Source organism: Scophthalmus maximus, chromosome 12, assembly GCF_022379125.1.
Source record: "Scophthalmus maximus strain ysfricsl-2021 chromosome 12, ASM2237912v1, whole genome shotgun sequence".
NCBI lineage: Eukaryota > Metazoa > Chordata > Actinopteri > Pleuronectiformes > Scophthalmidae > Scophthalmus > Scophthalmus maximus.
The window spans coordinates 21,183,739-21,205,381 of NC_061526.1; the positions used below are offsets into that span (position 1 = coordinate 21,183,739).

Here is a 21,643-nt window from a genome sequence, read left to right on the forward strand (position 1 = left end):
GCGGTCTGTGGAAGAGACAGAGACTTTTGTGATGTTATTCACCGTGGTGCAGATGAGTCCACCTACCTCTCCGCTGGTGCTGAGTGGCTGCCAGGTGGATGGACAGGTAGACGACGGCCAGCAGAGCCCACCGCTGCGTCATGTTGATTATCCTCACGCACGGGTCACAGCTCGACACACACACACACACACACACACATACACACACACACTCTTCCTGTCAAGCTCCGTCTCTGCCTCCCTCTCTCTCTCTCTCTCTCTCTCTCTCAGGGGAAGCAGTCACAGTGGAAGACGAACATCACGGAGGCGGACGAAAAAAGCGGCCTGACTGATGAGTTTCGTCTGTTTCAAGTGGAGGATCGTTCCCCTTCATTCACTGGGTTCACTTGTCGGATCCCTCCTCCCTCTCTCCATCCTCCCTCGCTCTCACTCTTTCTTGTCATTGTTTTTCTTTATGTGTGTGTGTGTGTTCCAGGCAGTCTGGGCTCTCATCTGGAATTCATCAGGATTTGGGGAGTGCCTGCCCTTCTTGGCTTCACCCGGCTACTGGCCGACTTGCTCAGTTTGCTGAGTGACTCTCCGCCCGACTGGATAACTGGGGGGGGGGGGGGGGGGGGTTTCTGCCGACTTGCCGACGGAGCGTAACGGCCTCCCCACACGAGCCAGGACCAGAGCCCAAAGCATGCCCTGGAAGCTGGATTGGTCTCATCTAGCGTGATTAAGCATCCTTACAGTGTGTGCTTCTAGGATTATTCTAGTTGCCATAATTTCCATCACACAACAGCACACTTTGCTTGTCAGTTGATGAGATCTGGGAATGCAGCCACAATCGGTCCAACGAAATCCAACAGAGTCAGATTATCTGACAGTTGCCCCTGAAATGTAATGCTAATAATCCCGGTGCAGGCAGGAACTGGACCTGGAAGTTGGTTGGAGGGTTGCTTTTGGCCAATTAGCAATTAGCAAATAAAAGATGAAGTATTAAGAAATACATAATACTTAAACAATATACATAAACTATTGAAAAAACTGTGCCATGTATTGCCAGAATATTGCAATGGATTACATTCGTCTTGGTTTGCTTTTTAAAACATACTACTTCATACACTGTTTGAGGTGCCGAATGTTAACCACAGCTGCCACGTGGAGACATTTTAGAATTTTGGGGATATGTCTGTTGCAGGAGGGCCTGATGTACTGTAGGTCACAGTCCTCATTGGATTCATGACCTCAGTATTTGTACAATCCTGGCTTCAGCCCTAGATATATATTTACAATAGACAGAAATAAATGAATCCACCAGCTGATGTTATGATTGTCGGACTTCCTTGGCTTCTTTTCAGCAACCGCGTTCGTAGATCAACTAAAAAACAAGATCCAAATTGTAATTACCCCCCCCCCACTCTAATTTGTTCAGTTGAATCAGTAAAGATGGGAATCACATCCCTCGCTCTTCCTCGCACGCAGACCTCGCCCTTTGTGCATCATGACATTGTCCCCGCAGTCCTGCACCTAAACTCGAGGTTAATTAACTGACATCCTGCATCGCAGAGAAAACCAAACAAGTCCCGACTGACTTCAGAGGCTCGCTTGATTTGCAGGCGGCGACGAAGCCCAAGCCCGAACGAGACGCGTGTCGACGAGTCAACGTCAAGAGAACCACGTGAGGGCCACTCAAACTCGCAGCATCTCGACTCGAGGGCTGTGAAGACTCTTCCCTCCCCGTCTTTTATATATGCTCTCCTCCGCCGCCGCCTCCTCTGCTCTTTGTTGTCACAGAAAAATGTGCAACAAACAACTCTCCTCCGGTGCCAAGGCAGTTAATAGAACGTGTAGGTGCGCTGGTTCGTTTCCAGACGCTTCTTTTCTGCTCTCTTGGCTCAGCCTCTAAAGTTGCACCTGCTCAAACGAATTACAGACAATGTTCTGGTGATGGCTTTATGTAAAAGAAGAAAAGAAAACAGAAAAGCCAAACATTAGATTAGAGAGCAACAATTCATGATTCGGAGAGCGGCTTGCCGATATTAAATGTTTACTCTCATAATGTGACGCCGATAAGAGCCCCGCGCCGTTTTCTTATCAGCGCTCAATATGGCGGTCGGAATAAACATTGGCGTCTGGTATGCGGGAGCGATCGTCGTTCCTCCTTTTGAAAAGAGAAGCGACCAAAGTTCCGTCAGCAAAAATAAACCCATCCCCCCCACCCGTTGACAGAAGCCTCGGCATCAGCAGTTCAAGTCACAAACGGCAGCAGCAGACCGCTGCCATATAACACTTGTCAACAGTGCTGCATTCGTGTGCTCCATTTTAATGCTTCAAGATGAGGATGGTCGTAAAAAGAAAGAAAAGGTGAGGAGCAGAAGTTGAGGGGATTTTACGACGGAACAACAACACTTGATTGGGCGTCATTAAAGATATACCAGTTAGTGGTAGTCTGCACAGCGCTGGACGACTTTAATTCTCTTATACCGCTGCCATATGTTCGATTAGATATTCGCTCGTGGCAGATGGCCGCCGCCACCACGAGGTTTGGTGCCTTTCTTTCTTTCTCTCTCTCGTTTTTTTTTTTTTTTTGTAAGTAGCCTGTGTGGAACATAAAACACATTTCACATGGATATGAGGAGGCTGCAGACACTCCCCGGCGGACGAGCTGTAACTCCTGCGACTCACATGAGTAACGCATAAGGTGAAGGCAGATGGCATCTGGAGGGAGGGATTCAGCTACTGTGATTCAAAAAAATAATAATGGCGCCCCAGAGTGTGTGCAGCTTTATCACGCCACCACCTTATATATACATATATATACAGAAATAAATGACACCTTTCCTGCAGTGGCCATGAGGGGGCAGTGTTAAGACGCACATCCCGAGCGATCATCCCCCAACTTGGTCCCAAGATCCGGCAGTGATTGTCCCCCCCCCCCCCCCCCCCCCCCCCCGCTCCCCGACCGACTCTCTCTGGTGATGCTGCATGAATTCGGAAAAAAATATGTATAATTGAATTCTATTCAGATTAAGGGGCCTGGCAAAATTCGAATGCGGCCGCTTAAAAGGGAGATCAAAGGGGGTTTGTGTCTAGGGTTCAAGCCAGATGGGGACCCTCGAGAAGTCCTCTCCGGTTTAATTGCTTCGACGCTGCAAAATCACCTGGAATGCCCCAGAAATAACAAAAAAAAGAAAGTCTGCAGCTGCAGTTTTTTTTATATTACAATGCTTAGTGAGTTGGAATAATGAGTAAACACACCTGACCCCGGTGTGTGTGTGTGTGTGTGTGTGTGCGCGCGCGCGCGTGCAACTGCTGAGATTTGCACCGCTTTGGTTACTGTGCGTCTTTCAAGCCGAGGAGAACTGTGACTCATGGGATTTGAGTTGAAGCCACGGTACAATATGCTGATTATTGTTTCTGACAATTTGCAGGGAAAACCGAAATCCGGGCAGACTTGCACATCTGCCGGGTGTAAAACAACACTTTCTTCCTGGGAGGAAAGCCTCCAGCTATGACCCGTGAGCAGTGATGTACTATACAAGACTGCGGCCCGCTCCTGTCTCACCGTGTTAAAAACAAGCCGAGGCATTTAAAAAGGTTAGGTTGCTAGAATTTGTAATTATTTTTAATCCCTGCACAAAGCCGTTTGCTGAAAAGGCTTTCAAGCTTTCATCCGGTCTTTCATCGAGGCCCCGGTTTGTTTTCTTTGCTTGATCCACAAGGTTGTAAATGAGGCAAAAACAGAACTAACATTTCATGTTAAAGCTACAGTGTGTAATATTTAGAAGAACTTATTTGCAGAAATTGAATATATTGTCCATAACTATAGTGTTCATATGTGTATAATCACCATTTTTCCGTCAATTTTGAATGAGTTAAATATAGTTACATGAGGTGGACCAGACCTTCGTGTGAGTCGCCATGTTTGCTACTACCCTGTAATGGAATCAGCGTTGTGCCGCCATAAAGCGTCCCCTGTCGGTTGCTCGGTCGGTTGCGGTGTGCAACTTTAACACCAGATGCCGCCAGACAATTACAAAAAAAATGACACACTGGTGCTTTGAGGAGTGAGAAAGAGAAGAGGACTTGTGTCCGGCAACTTTGTCTTTCAGAGGGCTGGACCGAGAGAGAGAAATCTGAGAAGAAGTTTGCAGAAAGTTGGAAATTAACTATTTCCGAAGTTTTAACACCAGCATCGGTTGATTGACCGCTGCTAGCAGCAGCATGGCAGCCCTCGGCAACCAGAGAGGCCCCGGCACGAGAAGAGTCTGTCTGCCACATCTCCGCCGATGCTGGCAGGAGGCGCATCACGCATCAAAACAACTCTACGAAGAAAAAGAAATTGAAAAAAAAAAAAAAGCATTGAGTCTGTAAGCGGAGCTGGCGTGTCTCGGACAGCTCGCATTATCTTGATTGGTCCTGACGGTCTCCCAAAAAAAGTGCCTGTCTGCCTGAATATTTATCAGGCAGAAATTGAATAAATATATTTATTTATATATATATTTATATATCTACACTGAAAGAGGAGAAAGTAGCACAGTCTGGACTAAACAGGCCGCCTGTCTCATTACAGAGGCTTCCAGTGTTTATCGCCACACACATGCTGTTGTAATCAGTCATTAATAAATGAAGATTTCGTTGGAAATCCGTTGTTGAAATTAATCGAAACGTCTTTGTGAAACTCGCGCCGCTAATTTCCCGCTTTGTTCCCCTGCTTGTGCTTTTTGACCAGTTCATTTATTTTTGGAGTTGATTCATGGTTCACGCGTCGGCAGCTGATACAGTGTGTGTGTGTGTGTGTGTGTGTGTCGCACAAGAAAATAAAATTTCTTCTGTGCGACAGTATGATCAGTCAACGACAAGAAATAGAGAACGGTGGAATTTTAACGAGTAAAACACGTGCGTTTATATCGAATAAATGGAATAAAATGCTTTTTTTTTTATCTCTTGAAAAGTTACCTTTACTCAAGGTCCCCTGACTTTCTTCTGGTGCTTTCAACCCAATCACTTGGTCTTCATAAGAAGATGAAGTATAGTAGCACTTCAAGGGCTTCTCTTACTGGCTGCTGACAAAAAAAACATCCTAAACAAGGCTGCATTATCATTAACCCTCCTAAATTTAAACTCATGAGCCATTAAATCTAACTTTAATGCCTCTAATTTCATAAATACACCTTAAATCACATGGTCAAACTAGAAGACTTAAAACGTACTTTTTCAAATGGGAACTGATGTTTACCCAGATTTGATGCTTTATTCATGACGTTCCTCCAAATCCATCAAAGGGATACGGAGGGAAAATTAATATTGGTCGATATACACACAGGTGTCTATATATTTTAGTAACAACTAAAATGTAAAAGGCATTCCACCATGGTGTGCAGAGAGTTTTTAAAACTCAAATTCATCCATCATACATATCAGACATGTTATTATTCATACAGCGTATTGCTCACCAGAGGGGTTTGTAGTTTAATTTTTTTTTCTTTCTTCACTGGGTGTTGTCAGACTCAAAGTTTTGTGAGCGACGTATGAAGTCTTGTGCGAATATGCAAGGGGATGCAAAAAAACGAACAGAATCTTGCCCGATCTGATGCAACAAGAGTGAAAGACGCAAAGCGTGCATGCGAGTTGAAAACGTTTCAACTTTGGAACAAAAAAAAATAAAAATTCTCACACCGACCCCTGAAGCTGTGTGCAAAAAAAAAATCTACTTGATGATGATGAGAGGAGAGACCGGATGGAAATGAGAGAAAAGAATGGAAGTTCCTGGTGAGTCCCTGAGTCTTAGCTGTGATGATTACTTAACACTGCAATACAGACTGCAGAGGTAATCTTTTTTATTCAATATCATTTTTTTGGGTTTTGGTTTTTGCCTCAATGTTGTTGTTTTTTAAAGGGGCATAAAAGTTTTTTCCTCCAGGTTCTTTTCAAGGTCTCGGAGCTCCGCATGCATGACAGGAAATTTATAAAACCTGCACTTTATTCCTGCAACGCACTAAACTCGAGACTCTTCGTCTGCATCCTTCTCTGTCCGACATCTGTGCCTCAACCTCAGGGGACAAAAGAAAAAAAAAAACACGTCCCCGCTCCTCCAGGTTCACAGAACAAAGCTGCTGCCCGGCGAGACTTCGTAGAGATTAATGTGGAGGCAGAGGACTCTGGACTGAAACCTGGAGAACGAGGTCGGCTTCGGGGTCTCGGGGGAACAGGGGGTGGACGGCCGGCGTTGTGTGCCATTATTTGCGCGTGTCAAAGTGTGTACACTCACTGACGTGGGCTGGGGTGTCGTGCTCGTGGCCCTGCAACGGAGGGGTGAGCATCACATCAGGGCATCTGCTGCCCTGGACCACAGCTAAGGGCCGGACCCCGACTGGGGCTGTCCGCCGCTGTGCTGTACTTCAGTGGGAGCAGGTAGCTCTTATGCTTGGACGACACTGAATGAACATGATAAAAGAGGGGAAGAAGATTCATTGGTGATTTGTCAGTAAAGAAACGGAGCATTACGACAGTAAATGAATGGTCCTGACGGTACTTTCTGTATGCTACATTAGGACAGGACTTCTGAAGGGATGTAGTTTGTTTTTTTTAGCCTCAAATAACTGTACAGTGACGCCTCCTAAGCGTCGGCAAGTAGCAGCTGCAGCAGCTTTTTACATTACGTTAATTTTGCTGAAGCTTTGTCCACAGCGACTTACGATCGTCGAGGCAGGCAGCATTAAGGGCCCTGCCTAAGGGGCCCACACTGGGATGACCTGGAATTCGAACGGCGACCTTCTGTACCAAAGTCAGCGGCGTAACCCCCTAAGCCATAACAGCTTGAACTTTTACGGTTAAACTGTTGACGGGAGCGGTTTCAGCTGTGTTGGAGATAGATTTTCTGTGACCATGTACCGACCGGGGTCATAATACTAATGGTATGACTGATTTTAAAAGGCGTCAGAAATGAGAAAACTGAGGATAAGAAGGAATGTCGGTATGTGATGCGACTGAGAATCATATAGTCGGAGCGGAATGATTAAACCCCCAATCATCCATGACATGCCCTGACTCGAAATCCTATTTCCACCAAGCGACCTTGACAATAATATTGATAACAGTATCATTAAAAACATAATTGAACAAGGTGGGATTTCTTACACAACCTATCAATGTTACGTTTGTCAATATGCTATCAAGCAACAACAGGGGGCTGAGGGGGGTGGATTCCTGATGCGCCGAACAGCTGGGATCCAGAACACGTTTTTTCATCTCTCGGCTTGTGACTGGATGCGAGCCTCGTCTTTTTCAGCCGGCGTTCCGCGCTCAAGCTCCGGCTGTCTGTATTCCGATTTCAAAACAACATCTGGAGGGAGGGGAGGGGAAGGATGGGGATGGGAGCTCAGCTTGAACCTGCCTTTCTCTCTCCATTGTGTGCGCGTCTTTGCGACTGTCGAGCGGCCACAAAGACGACCAAATCCAAATCTCTCCCTTGTTAAAAAGAAATCGCACACTTGCACCAACCCCCACCCCCCCTGCCCCAATCCCCTCAAAGCCGTCTACCGCCGAGCAACGTGCCTTGTTAGATCGGATCTGTTGCCGGTTCCACCTGCAATATCCCCGGCTCACAAAGTCGGGATTATGCAATTAAACTCTACAATTTTTGCATTTCAAAGCTTTAAGCCCCTCATCAAAGACACAAACGACACACACACACACACACACATTAATAGGTTTCATGAAAACATGTGACAGAACTTAAAACAAGCCTTCGCACTGTACGCAAGACGGAACATGCGTCTCAATCGCAAATGCACACGACTGGTTATTGTACATTTTGTGTTCGTAAGCCGCCCCCCTTTCTTCTCTCCGTTTCCCTCTTTTCAGGTTGTTCACTGTGAAGGCGATTCTACCCCTCGCCTCTCATTAGTCTCATTAGCCGTGCCCACTGTGAAAGTCACCTCTCACAGCTTCCTCCATCAAGGCTCTCTCTCTTTGTTTCCTCCGGAGCAGACTCGCTCCGGTTGCTTCGCTCACTTCCTCCCCTCCCCGGGATCTGCCTCGGCCTGCGCAGCCGAAGCTCGGCCGCGGGGAAAAGGAACGGCTCAGTCGTCATGTTATGGAAGTTGGGGGCTTGATTCCCTTCGTGGCCGAACACTTTCTTCCTTTTTTTGCCGCCTTGTTAAGAGAAAATGGGACCAGTAACGTGTCCACGTGTCACGAACTAATGGTGACATCTTTACTAGACCCACTTTGTTGTGGAAGAATCAATGGTCCCACGACTGTTCGGGGCACGGCATGTTTGCTCCTCGTCCCTCTCGCAGGATTGATCCTCTGCCACATCGACGAACTGATAAGATGAGAAAGGGAAAAATGAGTTGGGATCAGGGGCGTCCTCAGGTGCCCGCTCTGCTTCTCCAAAATCTCGCCGGTCGGACTGCGCGCTGCCTCATCATCTTCCCTTCCGGTCTCCTCCTGGATTTGTGTTCTGCTCATGAGCCGAGCCGATTTGAAAGGGCAATTGTGAGGCATGAGCTTCCTTCCTTCCTTCCTTCCCTCTTTTTTTCGCCTTTCATTCAGCTTCCTCGACAGTGCGGGGGCTTGAGAAGAACAAAATGGCAACGGAACAAAAGGAAGAGACTTTGTACACACCAGAAAATCCACAATTTGTTGAGGGCCACATCTTTTTTTTCTCTATTTCAGGATTATCTTCTGGATTCATTTGAATCTTTCTGTGCACCGACTGTAACTAACCCAGGTTATGAAAGAGCACCGCCCCGGATGTTTCCCTCCTCCCCAGCAGTCCTCTCTGTTATTCATCTCCTCCGGCTCTGTATCTGTCCATCTTGCCTACTCATAACTTATTCGATTATGTCTCTCTGATTCCTTCTCCCAGAGCCCCCCTCCCTCCTGTTTTTCTTTTTTTTGCTGTTGTTGTCTTTTTTTCTCTCTCCATCATCTGTCAGTGTCCCTCTCTCTAATCCTCCCTCTTTGTATTAAGGAATGGGAGATTTCTCGCACGCAGCCTCAAGGTCAGTTTTTCAGTTTTTAGTCACAGACGGCTCCTCGCCACGGCGGCAGTGACCCGGCCTTGAACGCGGCGGCGGCCACGGTCGGCATCAAGCTGCGGTTGCACCACGCAGGTCAGGATGATGTGCCTTCCCCCTTTTCCTTGCAGTTATGTGGTGCTCATTATTCCGTATATGTTTGTTTGTGTGTTTGTTAATCATCATTTGTCCTCTTCTGTCCACAACCACCTCGTTGACCCCCTGATGTTGCGTTCAGGCCCCCCCCCGCCCGCCGGCATTGACTGTTCTGACCCCGGCAACCGGGCTTCAGACACTAAACCCCCAGCTGTGCAAACTCATTCCTCGTCCACGTGTGTGCACGCTCATGCCACAGGCGAGGGCTTTAGCGGGCTCGCAGAGAGTTTTCTATGAATTCATGCGTGCGCGCGTTGGTCTGTGAGCAGAGAGAATGAGGCCACCGGTTGGTGCTGTATGGATTTTTCTCTCTGCAGCGCTCAGAGGAACACTGACCCTGACAGGGTCCGCTGGCGAGCCGGGACTGTCATCGATCACCCCGCACGTTGTAAGAGAAATAAAGAAGAACAAATCTCAAAGCACCACGACGGACTCCAGGCCGCAGACGGGCAAGCGGCGGGCCCCCGTACCCGGCTGAGGTTAGCTTTGAACTGATAACACTTACTACGTACAACGTGTGAAATAAATCAAATGAAATCCAAAGGCTTTATCAGCCTCGGATAAAGCGCTCGCGTGCACACACGGCTTCAGAATCTTAATCGATTTTTATAGGAAAAGATATCAGATTGGAAGTCGAGAAGATAAACTTATTCATTTAAAAAAATAGGTGTCCGGTCCATTAAGTTGATAATGTTATGCACCTGCTGGAGTTGTGTTTACTTTCTCATAGTTTGCAGATTCAAGCTCCGATCTTGGGTTTCGTGCCTTGAACTCATTCGCCTGAACACCTTCCGAATTATTTTTATTTATAGCTCCTGTATCAGGTATGATGAAAACCTCCGCGTCTGAAGAAAATAGCGGTGGAACGACCTGCCCGGCTCCCTCCTGACCACATCACAAGACCTCCCGGCGTCTCCTCGGGGGGCTCCCATTGATTTCATGCCTCCCGCCTATAGCGCTCGGCGAACTCCTCCCCGAAGACGCCGCACTTTGTCCGACGCATAGATATTTAATTGCGCCGAGCACGGAGGCAAGAAAAACGCCAACTTGGACCAGCTCTGTTATTCAGAACACCTCCGCCCATGAGGACGAATTAGCATTAAAGTTTAGTCAAAAGATCGGAGAAGAACCTCGAAACATAAACTCTGCATAATTCAAATAAAGTGTAATTCAGACCTATACTATCAAGATTTCCATCATGGTCTTCTTATTTAGCAATGATATGACAATGTTCTTCGTAAGCTCAATTACTTCCCAGGTTTCCCATTTTCTCTCTTTTGCGTTCGACAACACATTTACGGAAGCCGAGGCCTCGTGTTCAGAGCATGCAGACACCCGACCGGGACGCAGCTCGAGAGAGAGAGAGAGAGAGAGAAGTCAACAGCGGGACACGCTAGTCATTAGACAGGTCAGACGGCTCAGTTACCAGCTGACAGAAATGTCCCTCGGGTGGGGAGGAGCTATTTAGATACACACACGCGCTCGCTCGTCCGCCCGCTCGTCCGCCTCTGAGCTCGAGTGCATGGACGCATGCCCAGAGGGAAAGCGCCTGTCACCTGCGACGTGTGCAAAGTCTAAATAATTGTCTCCCTGCGTCTATTTTTTCTGGTAATATGTGCAAGGCCCCCCTCCCCGACCCCCCTGCGCTTTCGACATAAATCAAAAAAAAACATAATATCTACTTTCAAATGAAGAAAGATGACCAACTCGGCGCACTGCACAGCTTGTTAGACAAACAAAGCTGTCTGGGGTTTTCCCCCCGTTGGCCAACCTTTTTCCAAATGAGCTCCACTCCAGCACATGGAATCAATAATGTGTCGGCGCTCGTTTCAGTGTGAGGTGGCTGCAACTTTTAGCTACTGCACACCATGGTACAGTTACAGATTAATCAGGCGTATCGCTCTTTCTTCGCGGATTGTTTAGTCCCGGGTGGACGCATTAGTGAACATTCAACCCAGTACCAAACCCAGCGAGCAGCAACGTCGACGTTGCCCAACTCCAATTACAAGACTATATACAGTTTGCGTTAAGGTGCTGAAAATCTGAATATTAACTTCTCTTTTCATGTATTTTGTAAAACCTAAAGCAGCATCTATTTATTTATTTGGGAGCCTCAATGTCACACCAGTCCTGCAGGAAACAGTCGGCCCAGAAATAATATAAATGAAATATTTCACCCCCCCTCCCCTCGAGCGCCGGCTCGTGGTGCGGCGAGGAGGAACGTAATAGCATTTTCATTAGTGACTTTATTTGTTTATTCGGCTGGCTTTTCGGGGAGATATGATATTTGTTTAATTATGAAAAAAGCGGAGATCGTGGCAGTTTGGGTTGTAAAACAGCTCATGAAATGAAAAGCAAAGGCGGCGAGGCGTTCAAACCAAAAATGTTCTGCAACATCAAGTCTGCCGCGGTGCTTATTCATCTTTGTGTCAGTTTTCTTCGGGCATGTTAACTGCTTTCTTTGCCTTTTATTTTTAATTTTTTCGTGAGTTCAAAGATGTCACGACGTTTTAAACTCGCACAAAGTCCATGACTTGAAAGTCTTTCTCCTCCTGCACCTACAGCAGAATCTTGTGAATATATATACTCTTTAACAAGTGGGTGACGAAAACCGTTAACCGCAAAAGCAACAGTGAAGAGCTCACGGGTCAGGCGGTGCAACAGTTCGACGCCTGCTGCTGCTTAACGGAGCAGAAAAGTTGGGCAGCGTTCGCTCCGGACCGATGACCTGCTCTGTGGACTGAGAGGTGGACGTGGTGAGCTGAGCGACGTACTAAGGGTGAATTGATAGTAATGAAAAGTCAAATATAGGAACAGGGGCATATTGTGTTTATAAAAACATAAGAGGGCAACTTGTCGATGTTAAATTTGACCTACACTCAATTTCCCCTCGGTTCACAGCTGTTTATACGTGTGAGTTTTGTTTAAAATATTATTTTATTGCGGTGGGAAAAACTCTGAAAACACAAACACACACACACACACACACACACACACCTGGAAGATTCCTTGGGATGCCTGTCTGAGTAGCTGCTTACAGAAACGGGTCCACTGGAGCGTCTGTGGCGTCAGAGCCTGGAGGTAATGAGGGAGGCACATGGTAAATGGACTGTATAATTTACATAGCACTTATCTAGTCTCATCGACCACTCAAAGTGCTTCACACACACACACACACACACACACACACACCGTACACATTCAGCGCTTTTCCTATCGCTCACCATTCATATTCAGTCGTCAGGCTTCAACGTGGATCCGGGGATCGAACCGCTGACCTGCCGGTTAGTGGACGACCCACTCTGCCGCCAAGGTGCAAGCAAGAGCTGAACCAGCAAACATCCAGTGTTCAAACTACTTTTAAAATCCTTATGACTACAACGATAAAAGGTTGTTTAAATACTTACTTAATATGCAAATTTGCATAAACCAAAAGCATTTGAAAAGGAAAATACAATAATAATGATTAATAATTTATGTATCCAACGCCTCTGAAATGAAGACAGAAGCCCCATGTAGTTGGATTAGCTTTACAGGGGGATTAAAACAGTCGCTATGTAATTTGGCTCAGAGAGACGTGAGGCAGATACTGTACACGAAATCAAAATCATTTATGAAATCATTTATGAATTGATATTCTTAAATAACACGTAGCTGATGCTATTGACCCGTCAAACCTTCCGTCGAGCCATTTCAATCATTCAGCCCAAAAATGCCCTCGTTGTTTCGAGGAATAAAAAGCAATTTAAAACAAATGATCGATGGGAGGGTACACCTAATGACTTATTGATTTAGAAATTAAGATATCTGCTCCTGTGATTAATATGTCATTTATTGGAAATAGGCAGGGAGCAGATTGCAGCAGTTTCTACAACATAATAAAGTCACACACTGTGTTATTTTCTCCAAATTGGTGCCACAATTTATTTTACTCCTCTCCGGAGATGCCACTCGTCTCCATTTAGCGATATTGTCTTCTATTTTTAAACAGACGCCTCCTCCTCCTCCTCTTCTTCTTCCTGCTGCTGCCATCTTTTCCTCACTTCCTCGTATTATCTCATCTTAAAGAACAGAGTCTCCCTTTTTCGTAGGGGCCACTGGCCTCTGTTTTTTTTCCCTGTGCGTTTGTGTTTTTGTGAAATGGGGGGCCGGAGAGGTGATGGTGGAACTAAATGGCCTGGTTGTACAGTGATAAATGTGACACTTGTAAGTCAGAGCGTGGGCCGGGGAGGGGTCATCATCATCACATAATAATATACCATGTTCACCGGGGCAATCTGCATGATACTGACATGTTCCCATCAACGTCAATTGCCCACATCACGCCTCATAATGGGGGTCAGCGGTAAAAATAAATAAATGGAGCATATGATATTAAATCAACCTTGGCGTTCTAATTCAAAGTGAGCACGAGCTTTCACAAGCATCCCCATGATAAATACTGGGAAATAAAGACATGCTGAAAAAACAACAACAAAACAAACCTAGTGCACGTCTGACGACAGATGGTGGGACCGACAGGAATTTATGTGAAGTTATTCTTAGAAATTAATAATCTAAAAGGAGGGAGACGGTTCTGCGGCTCGTCCCTTCTGTTGCTGTCACTCAGACATGCAGGTCCGGGACCAGATCCTGAAGTTTTCAAAAAGGGGGCTTTATGTAGGAGCGCAAATGTTACTCCGGACATTTCCCGAAAACCTTTGCCATATTTCTGGAAATTGTCCGAGTGAGCCCATGTGAGAATACAGCAGGAAAATCATACGTGAACATGTCCGGACCCAATTTACCAGACAATTCCTGGAATTCGTGTTTTAAAAGTGCTTCAGTGGAAGTTTAGAATAAACAGTGACGAGGTCCTGAAAGGTCAGCCGCGCGGCTGCGCGGGCTACAGGAGTTGGCGCAATGATAATTCAATTTAAAACCCTTTTGGTTGCTGTAGCTCATCTGCAAATATCAACAGAGAACATCATCTTCTGTCCTCAGAGGTTCAGTTTGTTGAAACGTTTTTCCAAATCTCTGTCACCAGCCTCTGGTCGTCAATCTGAAGCACTTTGATGAAATAAGATGGCGAACTAACTTCTTCTTATTTTAATACTTTGATCCACAGATCCTGTGAGACTGATACACTTTTTAGACATCAGGTCAACATCCTTCTGCAGTGGCGCCTGTCCCCAGGTGATGTAGATGTACCTTTGTCACAACGTGTGATGGCCGAGTCAGGGGACGACCTCAGTCGATGGAAATCTGCGCCCCAGTTGCACGTTGCCTCTGAGTGTCTGTCACGTGTTCACACTTGAAGAGAGAGAGAGAAAAGAATTCTGTTGTTAATCAGAAAAGTCAGCGTGCGTCCTGAAAACGCTCGACGTTTGATTGTGTTGTTGAATAATTGGAGCCACTCGCGGCTGCGCGGCATGAAAACAAATTGTGGAAGGTGGTGGTGAGGAACAAGGATTTGATAAACCCCCCCCCCCCTTAAAAAAACACACAAGATGCTTCTTGAGCACACGTTGGATCATTTCCTGTCAGCACAAAAATTGTGAAGTCCATTGAATATATTATCCAATTAGTGTGAAATTAGGACACAGTGTCACAGGAAATATCAATATCCCAAATGTAGCCTATATTTCATGAAACCAAATTGAAACCAGTCACACAGCTCATTGCTATAAAGGTGTCAGGATTCAATTATTACTTTTATTTTGATAGCATTTGGAGCAATGCTGCAACATGTGACCACCTCACCATTTTTAGCACAACCCCGTCAATGCCTTTGTGCATTTCAAATCCTTTTCACCCCAGTTCTTGTCGGGTGACGCGTTTCCTGCAACTAGAGCTCGTTCAAACAAACTCTCCCTTCAAGTGTCTCTCTCTCGTGCTCGGCAGCGAGGACGATCAAAAAAGCGCCTCATTGTCCGTCACAACGCCGTCACAGGTGACGCACTCTTGCGCCTTGAGCTCGGCGCGTCTGATTAAGGACAAAGTCGTTTCGGGTTTTTGGGGGGTTTGAGAGAAAAAGTCACACGTGGACGTTAATCTCCCTCCAAGTCTTGTCTGAGCAGTGCTTAAAGAGGAGCCAACGAACAAAAACAAAACACATTTCTAATTTGCATATGATTCATTAAAAAGTGATTAGCAGGGTTTTGGTAAGTCACCCGCCTTTCGCTAATAACACTCGTAAGCCTCAGTGAAGATAACAAGAGCCGAACACTACAAAAACAATGTGATTCAAAAAAAGAATTAAACCGCTGCATGCATCGTGCTTTCTGAACTGAGAACAACAAAAAAAGGGGGAAATATTCCCCCCAAAAATATTTGTATTTATTCTTCTGGCACCGCACCAAACCCGAGGCCCCCGTGCGAAGCAGATGTGCCATGAACCGGCGGAATCGTCTCTAATTGCCAAATGAAAACTTTTGAATTCTCGCCCGGCGGACAACCTCTCTCCATTCGGTCGCTCACAACAAACCGAAACCTCGCGCCCATCCCTTGTTCCTGTACGTCCAAACGCCGGGGCAATGATGCGGCATTGATATTCATAAAGTGTACAGTGGGAGAACGAGGTGCTGAAAAGGTTAATAGAGTGCACATAATCTATTCCTCTCAAAAAGATTTCAAATTGAATAACCCCCCCCCACTCCGGGCCACAAGGAAACGCTCAACCCTCGGTTGTAAAAGAACAAAAGAGGAAAATGAAGGTGCACGGGTATATTTGCAACGCTGTCACTTATGTAAATATTTTACGTTCCTCCTTTTAGCTTCCACACACTGTCACTTCAGCCCACTGTTACCGTTCCTGTATTGTGGTTCAAGTCCACCGGAGAGCCAGAGGAAAAGAAGAAGGCAGATGTAAACAAGCATAATCAGTCCCCCTGAGAAGCTTCTCTCTTCTTTCTGATGGGTTAAACAAGTGCCCCCGGCTGCCAGCAGCTATTAGCCACTGCCTGCTGGTGCCGTGCAGACCTGACAGAACGAAGGGGGATGTATAGGATAATTTGACATAAAAAAAAAAAGAGTCCTGTAATTGGCTGCGATCTGTCCGATAGCTTGAGAGGAAGTTCTCCCCCCCCGCGGGGTTCTCTGACGGTATCGATGAATCTTCCTGATTCGAGCCTCAACCCTCTGCACCTTCTGCCGGCAGAGCGGGGTCTGTTTCAGGAAGCGAACGGCCGCTGGCTGGAAGGTGCCTAATCCTTCCACTAGACTTAAAGAAGCCCTGTGTATCGGGGGGGGGGGGGTTATGGACACTAGATACAGGAAGTAAGGGGACCCCTTCTTATTTCTTCTCAGATTTTTCTTACATCCGCCACCATGACGCCTGTAATGGAACAGACAATAACAACAAAAAACTAATAAAAGAAATGTCTTGCCAGCCTCCAGTTTCTGGGAAAAAACAGCTCTGGAAAATTCATAGCGGGCGAGTGGGCGTGTTAATGACGGTGTACGAAAACACACAACATCGGCGGAAATTATTGTCATGTCCTGCCTCCTGCATGCTCTAGACGCCACGGGATGTTCTGGAAATTTCGACTCGGAAAATCTCTAGTTGAGTTTGTTCCATGTGAAAGGCAAACTCTGGAAAATATCCGGAAAATTGGGTGCAGAGTTCATCTCTGAGAACAGCGTACGTTGCGCAAAAAACCCAGACTCACCCACATGGGTCAGCCAAATGCGAGTAATATAATAATAGTAAGCAATCTTCTCCGGGGTGACGGGGTGAATTCTGTCCCTTTTGGAAGTAGTCTACTTCACAGAGATGTCCACAAACCAACATCCATCCAGCTACCGAACCACAAGACCCAGACGTCGGCCAGGGAGAGAGGATATAAACCTCCCCACGAGCGGTAGGCCGAGTCCAGCAGCGACGTCCCCTGTACGAACTCATGGAGGGGTTCTGCGGAGTCAGTGTGTCTCGTGATGTGGTGTCACATCAAGTAAACGGACGTCTCGTGACGCGATAAGCAGAATGGCGACCGCCCAGCGCTCCTCCTCCGCCATTGCTGTGCTCAGACAGCTCGACTGGCCAGCGCGACGGCGCCCAGTGCGATTCTCACCCTCGGCCTCGATATAACAACAGAATAACCATGATGAACAACACTCAACTGACTCTTTAACGACCTGATCAATGCTCTGACATATGGCCGGTCAGAGAGTCCACCGGGACGAAGACTCACAGTACCTTTGGTCGTCTGCATACGACGAGTAAGAAAAAGACGCACATGCTGCATGTGAGCACTGATGGAGGCGGTATTCTTTCACGCTGCAGGGTATAAAGCTTTATGGTATTTTGGTGAGATGACTCCCAATGCATTGTTCCTTTATTGGGTTTGTCAGATGTCCCATTAGACGGGCAAGCCGCCGAGCCGCTGCATGAGGAGTGCATCAGCGTCTGAAGGACATGAATGTGCTTACCGCGCCGCTCTTAATGAGGCAGCACTCCGCCGCCGAGGCCACAATGGTCCTTGATGATTAAGCTCCTCAGTGATTCTCTCCGTCATGTCATCGCATGTCCTCAAGGGTGCTCCCTCTCTTTAATTTGCTCCGAGTATCTCCTTTATTCTGTAGCTAGAGACCACAGACGTCCGGATACTCCCGTTAGGAGCGGCTGACACAGTGTGCGTGTCCTTACTCAGTTCTCGCCGTCTCCCAGAAGACAGAAGTGGGGAGGATGGAGACGCGACGCCACCGAACGCCAGAGAAGAGAGATGATCATATAATGCACGCCGGGGTGGGCAGATGCCGACATTAGTCAAGAGGGGGACGGCATAAGTGGAGACATCAGCCACCGTCGCAATAGACTCGGTCTTTTGCCTCGAGTGCCGCTCGTGCGATTAGTCACCTGGTTGCGTCGATCACTGCCACAGACGAACAGCGCCCTGAGAAAATAAATGAATCAATAGGAAAAACAAAGATCTTTTCAAAGATCTCGCGGCGGCGCCGCCGAGCGACTCTCACCACTCTCGCCCGAGCGCTCGAGGAGTCCTCGTTCATTGTGGCTGACAGACGTCCTTCTTGAGCCTCTGCGGAAAAAAACGGATATGGTTCAGAAAAGTTGGCTTGGGGGAAAAGGACATTTTCTGGAACTTTTCCTGCCAGACCCCCTGGTAATATTTGTACATGTGAGAATACAGCAGGAAAATCTCCGGAAGATTCACAGTGTGAACAATAAACTCTGCTTTCTGACTGGGGACTTCTCTCCCAGCGTTGGTCACGCGAAAAGGCAAACTCCAGAAAATGTCCGGACCCAATTTTCCAGACATTTTTGTTCTAATGTCTCAAAAAAATGGCCCTTGCGAGACGCTGGCGACGAGTCCAGGCTGTTCCCTCTCTGCCAACGTTAGCTGGGATCTACTCCCACTCCTCATTCAATTATAAAGGTTGGGAGTGAGCTATAGACCAAATATTATGATGTGGTTGAGTGAAAAAATCAAACAACACTTGCTCAGAGCAATTCATATTCCCCTACAGTTTGTTTTCCTGTCAACTTTAACCTCGGCGAAAATCAAATAGGTAAAACCGAACATGTCTAACCGCACGTCGCATCCGCCTGTTGATTGGAATTCACGGGACACATTGTCTTCTTGTACTTTTTGAATTGATTACAGAACCTGAGCGGGAAGCAGAGAAGGTTTCAGACGTTCACCGGAATGATGATCAACGCATTCCAACGCGAGGAGATTTTGGAATCAGAGAAAATTACTATTAAGGAGGAAGGCACCGGGAAGATCTATTTTTTTTAACATGTATGTTTACTGTAATGTCAATGAGCTGTGCGGGCATATGTAGAAACCATATGATTGTTTATAACATCACACGGCACGCACTTGGAGCCACAATGGGGCACCTGTTTGTTAAATCTCCATCTGTCTTTGGAGAGAAGTTGAGAAACAAGATTAATATGGACGACAGGAAGTTTTTCCAAAGTCGCCGAAAGTCATCAAGAAGCAGCGTTTGCAGACAAATTCCACGTGCTCTCCCCCGTCACAACAGTAATAATGAATCTGCTTTTATTTCCAATTAAAATGTTTCCTAATGGCATCGTGACCACTCTGCGAATTCGGGTGGGGGAACCTTTGCACCGAGGCATCTAGAAGGGATTTGGATTGGGCTCGTTGCACACCGGCGTACTGGAGTGCAAACAAAAGAGAGGGGGCTTGATAAGTAAATAGACCGTGAGAGAGTCATGCTCATATGCATGTGTACGTGAGCACTTCACAGCACAAGTGCCATCTTTTTTTTTTTAAATGTCTGCCGCTGTTTCTACGGCTGCCAAAGTGGACATCGGAGACGACGATAATGATGCCAATCTCCAGCCCAGCGTGTTCTCCATCTCTCTCTCCGACTCTTTTCTGAGGTACTGAATATTATGTATTTCATATTCTATCAATTGATCCCCCCCTCAATCCAAACTTACAAACTGGACCTTTAAAGCGGTTCGATCCTGCATAAAATTAGCCGGGACTGCTGACGCCCCCTCCCCTACAGCTACACTAATCTGTTCAAAGCAACACAAAAACCAAATTACCTACATTAAAACGTTTAAAATACACATTTGCGCAGTAATTTTCCAATTTTGCGGGGACTCCTTTTGATTTAACGGTCGGCTTGCCCCGCTGGGTCACGTGACCGCTGAACCACGACTACGGAAATAAGTTATGGATTTGTCGGAAAATCAGTCATAAGCTCAACTAATGCAGGAGACGGGGAGTCGATAATAGAATGGGTGGGAGAGAGAGATAGAGAGAGAGAGAGAGGGAGAGCCCCAAATGCAATCAGGAGTCCATATTAATTATGCTAATGATTTGGATTTGCTACTTCATTAACCACCATTTTGAGCCGGTTGATCACAAGGGTAGCTCTGCAAAAAAGTCTCCGTAGCAACCATGTGGAAGAAAAGCAGATGAGACACAGTTGGTGTGCCAGTGTGTGTGTGCGCATACACTCTGTGCATGCATGTATGTGGGCACACGTGCTAATTGCTGCATCTGATAATTACCGCAGAGAAAGTCGGCAATCAATTAGCTCCTAATCCTAAATAGATGTAAGGGGATATAACTGTGAGACATATCATCGTTTCAATTGTAGATTATGTTCCTATAGGTGTCGTTTCATATTTCAATAAATATCAGCGGTTGCATATTAATTATCTGAGGGGGAAAAAAATGCCTCCGATTGAAGGAGATCCATTTTGCCCCCCCCCCCGCAGTTTTCCTGGGAGAACAGCAGGTGGGAGCAGAGTGCAGCTGGAAGTTGCGCATGACTTCTCATCACGCTCTTCTTCTTCTTTACTTGTCTGATGAAGCACAAGTGAACTTGGGAATATTATTATTACGTAAAAGAAAAGACAAAACCTTTTTCTTTTCGGGGGGGGGGGGGGGGGAGAGGACCACTGATCCAGCACAGTACACGACCACTGTGCTGCACACAGCGAATGTAAACATGATACCAGACTAATGATCTCTGAATTGCCGGCTCCCTGAAAGCACCGGGAATCATCCAGGGAGCTTGCTGCACAGCAATGTGTGGAAAAGCAATTCACCGACTAAATCAAAGTGTATCGCGGGCTTTCTTCTGCACACATCAAGATTATTTGCTGGCTCGACAAAGACAAAAGGGTTTAAAAATATATATATATATATATTAAAAGAAGCAGTAGGAGGGTACGGCTGATGGTTGGGGGGGATGGAGGCCCTCAAAACGTGGCCAAGTCATATTTATCTTGATGGTTGCCCCAGCTGCAAATAATTGATTTATGTTTGTTCTTGGGCGCGAGTTATCCAAATGTGGGCTCGTGGCCCGGGGGGGGGGGCATGCGTCTGTCTGATTTAACAAAGCACAGCAGCGCTCACCACTGCAGACCTTTTCCCCCCCAAAGGTGCCTCTCTCAGTCTGCAGCCCCCTCCCCTCTGGACGTGCGCTCATTTGACAGGACCCGGTGCAGCTCGTCTTCACCACACAGACTACAGCTCAGTCGCATTTGCCTCTTTATCGATTTCTCCCACTCCGCTCTCTGCCCCCGTACACTTTTTGGCAGGTCCATCATTACAGACTCGGGTCACGCAGACGAGCGGCGTTGTGCGCCCCGCTGGTGTGCAGACCTCACGCAAGCTTGTTCTGAAATTCTGGCGAAAGATCCCCGAGGTTTTTTTCCAAAGATCCCAGAAGTGTTGGGCTGAACTAAATAAAAAATGTTTTCAGCTTGGATTTTAGATTCTGATTTAACGAAAAGTGCGAAAACAGACTCGATGAAGTGCTGGAAAAAAGTAGATACTGTTAGAAAAACTGACTGTATATAGATGGATGACATGACAGCCAAATCATCTGGAATCGCCCCCTGGTGGCTGGCTGTGGTATAGGTCATAAACCTCTTCTCTTCTATATTAGCAGGTACATTTGGTTTTAATTAGTTATTTGATGTTATACTGACTGTGGATCAAGATGGCAACGACCACATCCGGGATATTTTGGCTTTGTTTTTG

At 46.6% G+C, this 21,643-nt stretch overlaps 1 protein-coding gene across 6 annotated transcripts in view; it reads right to left on the minus strand.

Annotated features, from left to right (window-relative positions):
- Positions 1-18,175, minus strand: part of LOC118318745 (protein FAM180A) — a 42,914-nt gene extending 24,739 nt beyond the window's left edge. For 2 of the 6 annotated variants that reach the window (XM_035648689.2, XM_035648678.2), the window contains exon 1: positions 67-591. In XM_035648689.2, coding sequence (XP_035504582.1) covers positions 67-142 — 76 coding nt within the window. In that variant the 5' untranslated portion in view covers positions 143-591. Of the gene's footprint in view, positions 1-66; positions 592-6,256; positions 6,423-12,164; positions 12,243-14,357; positions 14,460-18,119 lie in introns of those variants that run through there. The other 4 variants (XM_035648703.2, XM_035648697.2, XM_035648710.2 and 1 more) reach the window with 3 other exon arrangements.
- Positions 18,176-21,643: the final 3,468 nt, after the last annotated feature.